This window comes from Carlito syrichta, unplaced genomic scaffold (assembly GCF_000164805.1).
Source record: "Carlito syrichta isolate Samal-C Ts95f unplaced genomic scaffold, Tarsius_syrichta-2.0.1 Scaffold287224, whole genome shotgun sequence".
Taxonomy (NCBI): Eukaryota; Metazoa; Chordata; class Mammalia; order Primates; family Tarsiidae; genus Carlito; species Carlito syrichta.
In genome coordinates this window covers 105,687-119,303 of record NW_007231320.1, presented here as the reverse complement: position 1 = coordinate 119,303, position 13,617 = coordinate 105,687, and the positions used below count along the sequence as shown (strand labels likewise).

Below are 13,617 nucleotides of genomic sequence, written 5' to 3'. Positions count from 1 at the left end.
AAATAAATAAATAAAAAGGAACAGAGAAATGGGCAATAACTGGGAAATAATGTTAAATCAAAGAATTTTTAAGATAAGAGATGTTGAAATGTATATGAGAGGGAACCGCCCAAAACCCGGAATTATTTTTTGGAGGGCTGGCCCTCTGTAGTACAGGCTACTCCTGCTAGGTGAGTGTTCCAGGAACTCTTCAGTACCAGTGCACCAGTGTTGTGAGAGGCTGAGTCCCACTTCAGTGAAATTTTTTTTTTTTTTGTAGATTCTTTCAACGCATTTGCTCATTTCATAATGGGTGATTTATGAGTGTACCTGCCCAAACTACCTGAGTGGTCAGTAGTTTTTAATCGAAAAGGCATGACACCCCATACTCCACCCTCCCTATTCACCCAATCTCACTCAAGCAATTATTTTTGTTTGTTTGATTGTTAGCTCAGATGAAAAAAGTCCTCAAAGGGCAATGTTATGCTGACGTGTAATGGGTAAAACTAAAAATAGCAGAAGCACTAAAAGGCATCAAAATTGAAAAGTTTGAAAACTGTTTTGAGCAGTGGAAAGGGTGTCTCAACAGGTGCATTGCATTAAGAAGAGACGACTCTGAAGGTGACAAGTTTAAACATGCAAGAATAAATACCCATTTTTTAATGAATAAATTCTGGCATTTTGTGGGTTCCCCTTCATATGTGCTGAGATGGATAATGGGTCAAGAGGAAGCATGAGTTATGCAGGTAGCGGGGCTGGCTGAGGAGAGGGGAAGAGAGTAATAAGACAAAGGGTAGAAAATAGATGTGGGTAATAATGTATGTAGCTTGGTAGATATGGGGGGTGAGAAAATAAAGCACTATTCTTCCAGATGTTTCTATTTTTTCAGTAAAATAAGAATCAACAAATAGTGAGAAATGAAGAAGAAATGCTGGAGCTTTGAGCAGTGAAGAACTGATGTGCTCTCAGATGACCTGGAAGCAAATTTAGTAGGAGAATGTAGTTATAATAGGATTCAAGTGTTGTTCTGAAGAGCCCTTTAAAATATAGTAATACAATTTACATGAAATAAGTGGTATTTTCTCTAGTAGTGTTTGTCTACTAAGGGAGAAAATGGCAAGGTTGCTGAGGATATATACAAGGGAGAAATTGTAGTGAAGGACCATGGCACCCAAGCCAAGTAAGAAGAAAGTGAGGACTTGAAAAAGTGGTTAGTCAACATGCTATCTAAATAAGACCAGAGATTAAAGTAAGTGAATGCAAAGACTGGAAGGTCTTTGACTCTTTTGCTAAATACAATCCCATATAACATACCCCCAAACTCTCCAAAGGTGATGAACCGCAATTTTTAACTACATGCACACAGCTGGAATTGCATGAATGTTTCTCAAAAGACTTACCAGAAATTTCCTTTAACCAGTAAGCACTGATTTTATTTACTTATAATTTCTCGGAAATACATGTATTGAGAAAAGCAGGGTCCGTCAGTATAGCAACTATATCCCTTTTTAAGTATTTTCAAGTGTTTTAATGCACCAAACTGAAAAGCAAAACATCATTCAAACCAGCAGGCTATTAGAGCACCATCCTTGAGTGCTGTTTTGTTTCTGTTTATTATTCTCTCAATAGCAATAAAACAGAAATCATAGCACCAAATTTAAATGTTAATATATTTCCAAGACAAGCTAAACAGCAAACAAATAGAATCTTGAAGCACCATCTCAAACATTCTTTAGAAAACAGTTAGAAGAGCAAAAAGTCCATAAAGTAGGGCACAAGGGTAGGCAATTAGAAGCTGCTGCCCTTCCATGTCCAAGGCCGAAATGAAGATCTTCGAAGCTGAGAGGCTACACCAGCCAATGATGATCAGGGCTAACATGGTTCCAGAGGTGCCCCTACAGTAAAGACAAAAAAGATGCCTGATGCCGGGAGAAAAATAGGTGATCAAGTTGAAGCTGCCTCTGAAATGTTCTTGGTAGGATATTTATAACCACTTTGTACATTTGTAAAATGAAGATGATAAACTATATGAACAAAAGCCCTTGGCTAGACAGAATTTTTTAAATCAAATTCATTATGGAACTAAATATTTTATACTTCAGTTAAACCTGAATTAGTAAAAACAGAGGTCACCTACAGTCATTCTCATCTGTCAACATTCAAATCCCAACTCCTACAATTCTCTTATGAACTGACTTTATTTAGAGCCTTCTCTTCCTTATTGGCTACATGTTCTATTTCCCCAAAAATTTTTCTTCCAAAATTGGCCCACAGTTGGAAAAGGAAGAAAAATGGAGTTCCAGGGGAAACTGGTCCCCAGTACTTCCAGGTGCACTTTCCAGGCTTTTTTTCTGATAGGCAGGCCTGACACCACTCAGCTGGGGACATGCGGAGTAGGAAAGCATATATGTATATGACTTTCTACTGCATCCCTGACATTCCACTGTGTATGTGTATGTGTGGATTTTCAGAATACTGGAATGGATTTGCTCAAATTGGCATCTTTTAAAAGTAAGTGTAGGGCAATCGTTTTTTTTTTTGAGTTGGAGTCTCACTCTGTCGCCCAGACTGGAGTGCAGTGGCTGCTCCCGGCCACCGCAGCCTCGACCTGCTGGGCTCCAGCGATCCTTCCGCCTCAGCCTTCCAAGTAGCCGGAACTACAGGCGCGCGCTACCATGCCCGGCTGATTTTTTGATTTATTGTAGAGATGAGGTCTCACTGCCCAGGCGGGTCTCGAACCCGTGGGCTCAGGCAATCCACTCACCTCAGCCTCCCAAAGGCGTGGGATTATGGGCTGAGCCACCGAGGCCGGCTGGCAATCGTTTTTTAAGAGCAACTAGGTAAATAAGGTAGTAAAGTGTGCCCACTTTGGGAATAAAGAGGAAGGCACGGGTGGTCAAGAGTTAATATTTTTTCTTATGTGCAAAACAGAATGCATTATTAATGTAAGAGCTAGGAGAGATCTTAGGAGATCTCCGTGATCAGCTTTAAAACAGTGAAGTGACTTGGCAAAAATGCATAAGAAAGTGGACATTAGGCCAAAGTATCCTAACTCCTCGCACCTTGCTCTTTTCACCACCAAACTACACTGCCTCACTTTATCCTGGTTTGACTCTGAAGTTGAGAATTGTGTTTATTATTTGTGAGACTGACAGCAATATCTACTCCTAATAATTAAACCAAAGCAAAACAAGTGAAACGCCTATAATGACTTGGATGAGTAATAAACCAAAAATATTTTTAAACATCTAACAAACTCTATATTATTATTTAATTAATACTAGGAATAATTTCTAGAGTTATTTAATGTACTTTTTGTGAACAAAAATATACAATTATATATGGTTAATTTGAATAATATGGTAATAGTCCTGAAAAGGTTATTTCGGTTTAATGGTCTTAGGAGTCAGATCATTTATTTCCTTTTAATATAATATAAAGTATTTCTATACTATCCTTTATAATTTCAAAACAAAACCTTATTAAAAAGTTCAAACCTGATGATACTCCAAATCCAAGAGTTCTAGTTTTTTCTTTATATCTTGAAATCATTTAATATGCTCCAAGTCTCAGCTTTGCTGTAAATAATGTTTAAAACTTATGTAGTTTTTAAACTTTGTATCACAACAGTACTCTTTTGAAAAAGTATTTGGCAAAGTAGAAGTTATAGAACTGAACTCTGTACTAACATGCTAAAACTTCTGCACTAAACAAATGGAATAACTCTTTAAGAACACAGTTTACAAAATGTGGACTCTTTTTCATGGATGAGACTCAATAAATACACCTATAACTCACATTAGTTTGATACATATTTTCCATCATATTCCTTTTTTTAAAATGATGTGTACTTTTAAGGGTTTGCTATAAGTTATCCTCAAAAATGTTACTTTAAAAATGAGACCATACTAAAACAATAAACACATTCCTAAATAAGTCATTCTCAACAATGTTATAAAAATTATTTGCAATTATATTAAACAAAATATTTAAGGTTTTTCTAAGACATCTATCTATGGCATTGGCAAATTCTTTATACAATGCCCCAATCATTTGATAATCTAAGACTTGGATCATTCGAGAAGAAAATGCAAACTGTGTCTCTTTGGGTGTGAAAGAATGAACACTGATGCCAAATGTTTACTTCCAAGAGGATATGGAGCACAGCAAGTAACAAAGGACTATATTCTCCCTCACCAAAGTGATAATAATGTGCTCATGCCTCAGGAAAGAGCCCGACAAAAATTTACATCTACTGTATCCTCAGTAGTAGTCTTCAATTGCAAACACTAAATGTCTAAGTGAAGGAAGAAAAGGGGGGGGGGAGTATCAACTGAGTGTGTACACTACGAAGTTCTCTAACATTAATATCCTCATCAGGGTTCCTGGGAATTCTGCACTGGCAGGAACCCAACTGAGAAAGAACAGTTGCCTCCAGCCTAGAAGGCAGAGTGCCTGGGAGCTGAAGCAATTTGTCAGTGTTTACCAGACACTCACTCTTCCAAGATCAAACAAGTGCATTTCCTGTATTTGTTATTTTATACATGATGATACTTCACATTGAAAAATGTGACTTAAAAAGTGCCAGTTTTAAAGATAACTTGACAATTTATTCTTTTAAATAATGTTTTGAAACTGTTCCAACTTCCCTATAGAACTAATGGTTAGAGTTTTTTGGAGTAAACATAGAAATTTACCCTCTTGGTCTTAAAGCTTGAAACTTAAATTTGCCTTATCTGAATTCCTTTCTCAGGAAACCAACCCTCAGGCCTATAGTGTCAAGGAACTAAAACTCACCAGATCACAGCATCCAGACAATGAGATGCCAGACCCCACCTGTTTACCAGCTCTTCTTCCTCGCCCCTTCTCAATTCCTGTTTTCTAGTCCTCCTCCTTATGTCTCCTTGCTTCCTGTTTTCTACTTTCCTGACCCACTGTATAAACTACTGACGTCAGTGGGACAGGAAGACAGATTTGAGATGGTCTTCCATTTTTCTTGGCTGATATTACCCAAATAAAAATCCTTCCTCCCTGGCAGTCATCTTTGTCACAGCCATTGGCTTTCTGAGAGACAAGCAACAGGACCTCAACTGAACCCCTATTATTTTGGTAACAAAAATAGAAATAGCACCAGAGGCAAAACTGACCTACTTTTCTGAATCTGTGTATAGCTTTTAATAGCTATGGTTTCCCCAATTCCACTACCAAAAGGATCAGAAAGAGCTTAACTTTTGCACTAGTGTGGCAAGCCTTGGTAATAATTATACATGGGGGGTCAGTGAGAGCACATGGACACTTACTGCAGTGAAAAGAAGATGGCGCAACTGGACAGGATGACCATGGGGAGGAGGCAGTAACCCAGGACACTTGCCACGCAGCCATACGACACCCCTGAACAGCTCATCAAGTTCAGTAGGGCATGAATCACAAGGCAGCCAATGGCACTCATGCCATACACATAACCAAACTGAACTTTTCCTGCCTGGAACAACATGAGGAAAAAGATTTGAACACACAACAGACATCAAGAGGAAATCAGAATGCCAACAAGACAGAAAGCATTTTTGAGACAGTTTTGTGCTTTCCATATCTTTGTAGTATCATCTTCAGAAGACTGGGAGTTCTGGAAAAACTACTATCTATGATATAAATTCAGAGCCTGAAGACAAACACTCCTGACTACACTTGGGGTGGAACAAGAATGCTACACAAAAAATGAAATATTAACAAGGTTATATATTTTTTTATCATGGATTGTTTATTAGGAGTACAAGACTACTAATAGTAAGACTAGGTTCCCACATTTGTTTAATTATTGAATGGTCAAATAACAAAATGAAAAAAATCTAATTCAGTCTTGGAGGTTTACAAGCCATATTTGTAAAATTAGCAAACATGTATAGGATTTACTCTGTCAGGTGCCATCAATGTATCCTATATGTATTTCTTTAATCCATATAACGTTATGAGGGAGGTTTCATTCTTATACCTACTTTATACATGAGGACACTGAGGTACAAACAGGTTAAGTAAATTGCCCAAGTTGAACAAAAGCTAAGCAGTGAACACTGGCAAGGAACCAAGGCAGTCTGGCTCCAAAATTAAGGCCTTTAACATTGACATGAACAGTAATAAAGTCTAAAATAATGTGACATATTTGACCCTATTTAACTCAGCATATCTCAAACTTACTTGACCACAGAATTCTTTTGTTTTCCGTAGTGCCCATTGCACTATGTGGTGTTGACCCACCACATCTTATGAAATGTTGATTTACATAAACTAACTGGAATCACAAAAAGGGTACTGTTAAAATAAGTTAGTAGTATTCAGAGCAGCACTAATATTCTGAGGAGAACTCATAGAAATAGCCATCACTCAGAAAGCACTAAGGTGTAGGAGCTCCAATAAATTCATCCAGGGAAAGTCAGTAGGGAATTTTTAAATATTTGCCACCTAGGAATGCCAAAACTCCAGTTTTAAAAAAAAGCATTCATTTTTATATATACATTAAGCTGATTATAAACTTTTAGATAAACAGGCTGACTCTGGTTTTCATGGAAATTATACAAAAACAATAAAGCATTTGACAACTTGATTGAGAGAGAGAGCTTTTTAGCTGTCATTTTTCCTTCTCCATGACTGTTATCTACGAAGTTCTTTAGATATATATATTTTGTAATGACTCAGAGTATTAGATAATGTTATTACTACTTTAATGTTCAAAATCATCCACTTATTCTGAATTCTTCTGTTGCGGTAGGAGAAGTCGATCACTACTGAGTCCTTTCATTAAATATCTGTGGGCTAGGCTGGCAGAATTCTCTTCAGCATTAGCCACGGATGAGTTCTCACATCTTCTGTGTACTCATGGCTATTGAATGAAATGATGCTAGTCGTGGACATGCCAGCAGAAATGCACCCATTATGCACTGCCCTACTGGGTGAATTTGCTTCACTTGGAAAATAGTGACAATTTCAAATCACTTTCATGTATGAAAGAAATGATCTACTTAATAGTTTCCTTGGATGGGATAGTTCTGAGGTAAGGCTAGCTGTCATGATGTAGGATGCCTTCCTTACACTCAAACGACACTTAACCAGACCTTCCAGGCATCTACGAGACAGCTTTATGAATGGAAAGGAGCAAATGGGACTGGATGACCCTGGTTTGGTAGTAAAATGGAGACTTTCCATATCAGTTTTGTACCTCTGTCTTCATGGTTTTCTCATGTTAGTTTGTCCAGCTTAAGTGGTAACACTATTGGGCTTGCATAATGTGATTTAAAAAATTTGTTTCAAATTCTAACAAGGGTTATACTTGAAATAGAAAATAAACATTCCATTACTTTTAACCTCAGTTTGGTGGCTTTTTTTTTTTTTTAGGATCTTCTCTGTATGACCCTCATTATCACAGCTTGATGAAAAATACTTCGCATTCTTCTAATTATACTTTTATATTGACCATGCATTTTGCTTTTTCAGATCTTAGCCCAACAGGAATGTTAAAGAAAGCCTTAAACCACTTGTCTTTTTTGGTATTGGGGTGACAACAATTTGTGGGAGAAAGAATAAGTAAAACCAAGCTGGGCACAGTGGCTCATGCCTGTCATTCCACAATTTGGGAGGCTGAGGCAAGAGGATTGCTTGAGCCAAGGAGTTCGAGACCAGCCTGGGCAAATTGGCAAGACCTCATCTCCACAATAAATAAAAAAATTAGCCAGGCATGGTGGTGCATGCCTGCAGTTTCAGCTACTTATAAGACTGAGGTGGAAGGATTGCCTGAGCCCACCATGTCAAGGTTGCAGTGGCCATGAGCATGCCACTGCACTCCAGCCTGGGTGACAGAGTGAGACTTCTACTCAAAAAAAAAAAAATAAAGAGTAAGTATAAATCAATGTGTTAAGTGGATGAAGTTGTTTTATTTGGTTTGTCTCCTTTAATCAGAAGAAACCACACTAAAAGGTGCAGCAACATAATTCTTAAAAATGATGAGCATGTGAATATGAATCTTATACCTCCAGAGGTAATGGACAGATTTGAATACTGGTTTTGGATTTAGTTTTGCCTTCTCTAGTATAATTCCTGTATTATTGGCCTATAAAATCACCCCTTACATTTTAATTCTAGATATTCAGGGCAGAGTTAATGTAGCATCAAATGAATATTAAATTAAATTTTACTTCAATTAATATTCACTTGGAGTTTTTTAGAAGTCCTTAATTCCTTGATGGTTACCAGAATCATTTCCAAAGTTACCACATCTGATGGTAAACATCCAAGTGATAATGTTTGCATAAGGAGTTTCAGAAAAATACACATCATCACAAATTCTCCATACTTCCAGAACTGAAAGGAACCTTATAAACCACTCAAACTCCTTTTACTTGAAGAATATAAACTGAAGGCCTATAAATATGTAGCCAAAGACTCAAGATCACAGCAAGTGGCAAAGTTGAGATAATTCAGTTTTCTCACTTCCAAATAAGAGGTTTTTTTTGCCCATATTTCTTTGTATTTAAAATGTAAGAGAGGATTTGTAAATAACCCCAATGAGCATACACAACCTTGAGAGATCTTGATGGGACTAATGCTATCTTTGAATGGATGACAACAGTAGTATTTTTCTACAGAAGACCAAACAACTGTTATATTACAAATGACTTGAAAAAGAAAGATGAGTTAATATGTTAAATTGATTATTTCTGACTATTTGATTAATAGACTTGGCCTTACTTAGCTGCTTAATCTAAGATTATCACATTACCGTGACAAAGACAAAAGAAGGGAGGTGAGAGACCAAATTAAAACTCTCATTGATAGAGTGTTTGATCTACAGAGTATTTGCATTTGCTCTAGTATAAAGAAAGAAAGAAGATGATATCACTAAATACTAACATATTAGATAAATATGATGTAATTATTAGCATTCATTACTCTGCGGAAACCAGATGGCTATTAGTATTTTGATTGACTATATATAATTAATAAGTAAAAAGTGAAATGTTTATTTGTTGCAAATGCATCTTACAATTACTTTTGAAAATTGTATATACATTGGGGAAAATTAACTTTATGAAAAGTGAATGGTAGTAAGGCGGGGAAGAGGGCTACATGGTCATTTTAAAAACTTTTTCTAGAATTTTTAATTTCTTATATTATTTTCCCTGCCAAATTTATCTCTTTGTGCCTTAATGGAACTATGCTTCTCAGATTGACTTGAAAATCTTTTTCATTCTCTGTTTTTAGTGTATTGTCAGGCTTTCCTTGTTATAAAATTAGAAACTTTTCTCTTATTTTCTTCTTCCCTTTTTTTAATGAAACGTTTTTCTAAACTATGTGCTAGAATGTCTTCTAAACCTTATTTAGGTGGAAATATATTTTTCTTTACCTTTTGGTGACTCTTGATATCGTTACTTCCAGATATAAAGAATATGATATGTGACAAAATCAGGAAAAAATTGCCTTCATAAAGACAGAAAACTAAAATTATACAGGAAATCTACAGGTTGAGTAAACACATCATAGGCCATCATTACAAATTAATTTATTCATCATAGTCTAATGAGAAACCTTATACCTTACAAGACATTAGGGAAAGTCTTGAGCTATGCTGCAGCAAAGAAAGTGATTACCAAAGAAGAGGACAAGGGTCTTATTTAGTGCCACAATAGCTATCTCACAGAAAATAAGAAATATAATTCAGGTCTTATATTTTCCAAATCCATATTTTCCTTCCACTAGTCTAGATTAAAGACTTTTCTTACTAACAAGAATGACACCAAGAGTAGTGGCTCACACCTGTCATCTCAGCACTTTGGGAAGCGGAGGCAAGAGGATTGCCTGAGTCCACAGGATCGAGACTAGCCTGGGCAAATTGGTGAGACTTCGTCTCTACAATAAATTAAAAAAATTAGCCAGGTGCAGTGGTGCACACCTGTGGCTCCAACTTCTTGGGAAGCTGAAGCAGAAGGAACGCCTGAACTCAGCAGGTTGAGGCTGTGGTGGCTGTGAGCATGCTGATGCACTTGACCCTGGGTGACAGAGGGAGACGCTGACTCAAAAACAAAAAACGAGGAATGACATAAATAATCTTTTATTTTGTAGAAACTTTGATTTGATGACTTGATTTTTGAAATTCTATTTAATTTTTATCTGTCTCACTTTTTAAAAAAAGTAATGAATTTAAAAATACAATGTCGGTATATAAAGTGGTATACCTTCCCCTGTATTTACAAAACTTGTTTCAAAACTGTCTCTGGAAAGGACAAGCCTTAAAATCATTACCAAAAGCAGGGTAGCTCCCAGAGCTATGCAGAAAAGGATGGGTCCAGTGAGGTCTGTTTCGTTCATTATGCTGCCATCTGCTGGCTTCACCGGATTTAACACGGTCAAGGTTTTTTGCCGTATATGATCAAAATTGATTCCAAGTTCTGCAAAAAAAAGGAGATAATATAAATATAGAAAAATAAAAAATGAGTTACATTATCTAATTAAAGGTTAACATATCTGATTAATTTACTTAGCATCTTAATCTGATTGTTCTACACAAACTTAAAAATTTTCTATTGCCAAACAATAACTTAAAAACAATATTTTAAACAAATAATTCCATCCAGGAAAAAGTTTCTAATATATGCAGCAAATACAATCTTAAAAATAGGGTTAGAAATCAGAAAGTCGAGAGTATACAGCAAAAAATAAAATTGCAGCTAACAGACTAAAAATCTCATCCAATTGCCCATTTAGATGTTTCAGTTTCCCGTATTTTCAATTGCTAATCCTTATGAAACTCTGGGATATCAACCATGGTATAATTTTTCAATTAATAGTATTACCTATATTAATGATACTTAATCCAAGTCTGGGATTTTACTTCTAATGTCTAATGATAAGAGCAATTTTATGCTAAATACTGGAAACTCCACAGTAGGGAAAAAAAGAGGAAGGTTCTTTCTGCAGGTAAAAGCAACCATGATGTGCACGCTGGGCTCTGGCGATCCTTTCGCCTCAGCCTTCCAAGTAGCTGGAACTACAGGTGCACGCTACCACACCCGGCTGATTTTTTGGATTTCTTGTTAAATTGTAGAGATGAGGTCTCACCAAATTGCCCGGGCTGTTCTCAAACCCGCGGGCTCAGGCAATCCACTCGTCTCAACCTCCCAAAATACTGGGACTACAGGTTGAGCCACTGAGTCCAGCTGTGCACGCATATTTTTATAAGGCCAAAGTGCTATGAAGCTGAGTCTGTGTATTCAAAGATTAAAACTTCTTGAAACAAGTTAACCTTTCCCTTTTAAATGGTGGTGTTAGAATAAAATATCCACAATCAGTGGAGCTTGGTGTCCATGAATCCAAACTCATTTAGAAATTTCTAATTTTTTTTCCCAATGTCAATTTTCCAAAGAGTTCTAGCTGCTGCTTCACAGATCCCTCTGCCAGATTCTGTTCCTCTTATAATTTTTTATAAAGAGAAACTCTTCACCGTTTGACATCCACTAAACATAGAAATAAATATTGACATTACACTTGTTTATTTTCTCAGCATTCCTGTAGAGATAAACTAAGATGTATCCTGGGTAGAAAAATAAATCAGTTAAAGAAGAATAGGGCTTAATTATTTAGGAACCAGCAATCAAACTGATTACCTTCTCTCTATCATTTAAAAAATTCAGTAAGGGTGAGGTAGAAGCTAAGAAAAATGGAAGCTAAACTGCTATAAGTACATGCATTTCAACTAAAAAGAGGCACCATTTGCTGAGTGTTTGTGCGCCCACAAGATTTACATGTATTGGTCTTATAGACACACAGTAAGGCAATTATTTTATTCCTATTTTAAACATCAAGATGGTTGAGATTTTGAGCTATTTGGTAACATGTCCAAAGTCACATAACTAGTAATAGAAAATCTAGGTTTCAACTTCATCCAATCTGACTCAAGAATGTATGCTTTTAACCACAGAGTTGTAGTTGGGTCAATGTGCATCTAATCTCATAATGGCACAATGGCACTTTTAAAAACCGAGTCCAGCTCTTTCATGTGAAGAATTGTCTTACATTTATTTGTGTGTGGCATTCAACTTCCTTTCCCAGGATTTACAAACCCTCTTTGGTCAGATACAGGATATGGCTCAACCTCTTTTACAGTGGCCTGTGCCACCTAAATGCCTTGTAAAGTTGACATCCTGTAGACAGAGTATAAGATGGACTTTTAATAATCCCCATGACTCAGAGGACCTTGCTCTAACAATCCAGACATTTTCAGATGGTCAGCTGGATACTGGTCTGAAGATTGATTATTTTATTCATTACATGCCCTGGATGACATTTGCTATTTCAAGCTTGAAAAGAAGAAAATTGAACAGTTAAGTTAATAGCAAACAAATAATTTACATTGCAACTTCCATGTTTTCTTCTTTATTTTCATAGTGCATTTATATATTTTTTAATGAACACACACTTTAAAGCATATGAAGAGTTCACAGCAACCTTAAAGTGAGGTTAGAATGTCTAATATAATTTTTAAAATAGCAGAAGATTTTAAAATTGAGAAATGCTGTATTTTAAATTAACTTCACCCGAGACTTATGTTGTTTTGAAATTTTATTTTCAATTTTGACTTTTATGCTAACAATTCATTTTAAATATTTACCATCATAAAGTGGTCTTTAATTCCATGTATCTTTTTCCTCAAAAATATAATTATTTCTGAAGAGACTTAGATGAGAAATACTTTATGCAACATCGTTACTGATTTGAACATTTATTTGATGTGCATAATTAACTTATGCACAAGATTCAACATTGAGTCATAAAATAATAAATGAGCATAATACCAACTAAATATTTTCATAAGAAAAAAGATTTTGTGTGATATAATATACTTTGTTTTTGAATTTACTGCAAGGGATGGGAGTGAGATTATAAGTATTTATTCATTGTAGATGCCCTAACATAACCTCTTATTACACAAAATAAAAAGATGAAACTGCTGTGAAAATTGAATGCAAAATTTATTGTTTTGCTGTCATCTAGTGGTAGTAAAGTATATGATCTATATGCTATAAAAATGAATTAAGATCTTTATTTTCTATGCAAATTTTGGCATTGGCCTTTCATATATAAACATCAGGCTATGCTACACATACAAAATACCAAACACCAGTAACTTTTTCTGGCCTAACAGACTTGAATTAACTATTATTCTTGAAGATGTATTTTTAAAATATTGATTGTACATTAACATTAACAAACAGCAAAAGTCATCATTCTTATGTAAAACCAAACAAGTACTTTAGAATACACAGTACTTAAGGAATAAACATATTTTCAAAATTATATGTTTTGCTGTAGGGAATCTTCATTACTTATAGTTTCATAATTGTGTAGGCTATTTTGATGTGTTCTTAATATAAATAGAAATTTATTACTTTACCCTAGAAATCCTATGTCTTTCTCACATCTTTAGATAGTAAAGACTTGAGACTTTCATAAGTCACCCAGCCTGAAGGACACATTGGATCAAAAGTTTAGATATTTCATAGATTCAAAGCGAAAAATTATATTAAGTGATCTCTCTCTTTATATACTATATATTTAGTGGGGACCAGCACAAAAAGAAAAAAATAGAAATTCACT

General features: G+C 35.6%; 1 protein-coding gene across 1 annotated transcript in view; it reads right to left on the bottom strand.

The window, feature by feature from the left end:
- Positions 1 to 1,387: 1,387 nt before the first annotated feature.
- YIPF7 (Yip1 domain family member 7) overlaps positions 1,388 to 13,617 on the bottom strand; it is a 37,224-nt gene continuing 24,994 nt past the window's right edge. Inside the window, 3 exon segments of the mRNA XM_008052671.2 lie at positions 1,388 to 1,874; positions 5,280 to 5,461; positions 10,267 to 10,412. Coding sequence (XP_008050862.2) covers positions 1,712 to 1,874; positions 5,280 to 5,461; positions 10,267 to 10,412 — 491 coding nt within the window. The 3' untranslated portion in view covers positions 1,388 to 1,711.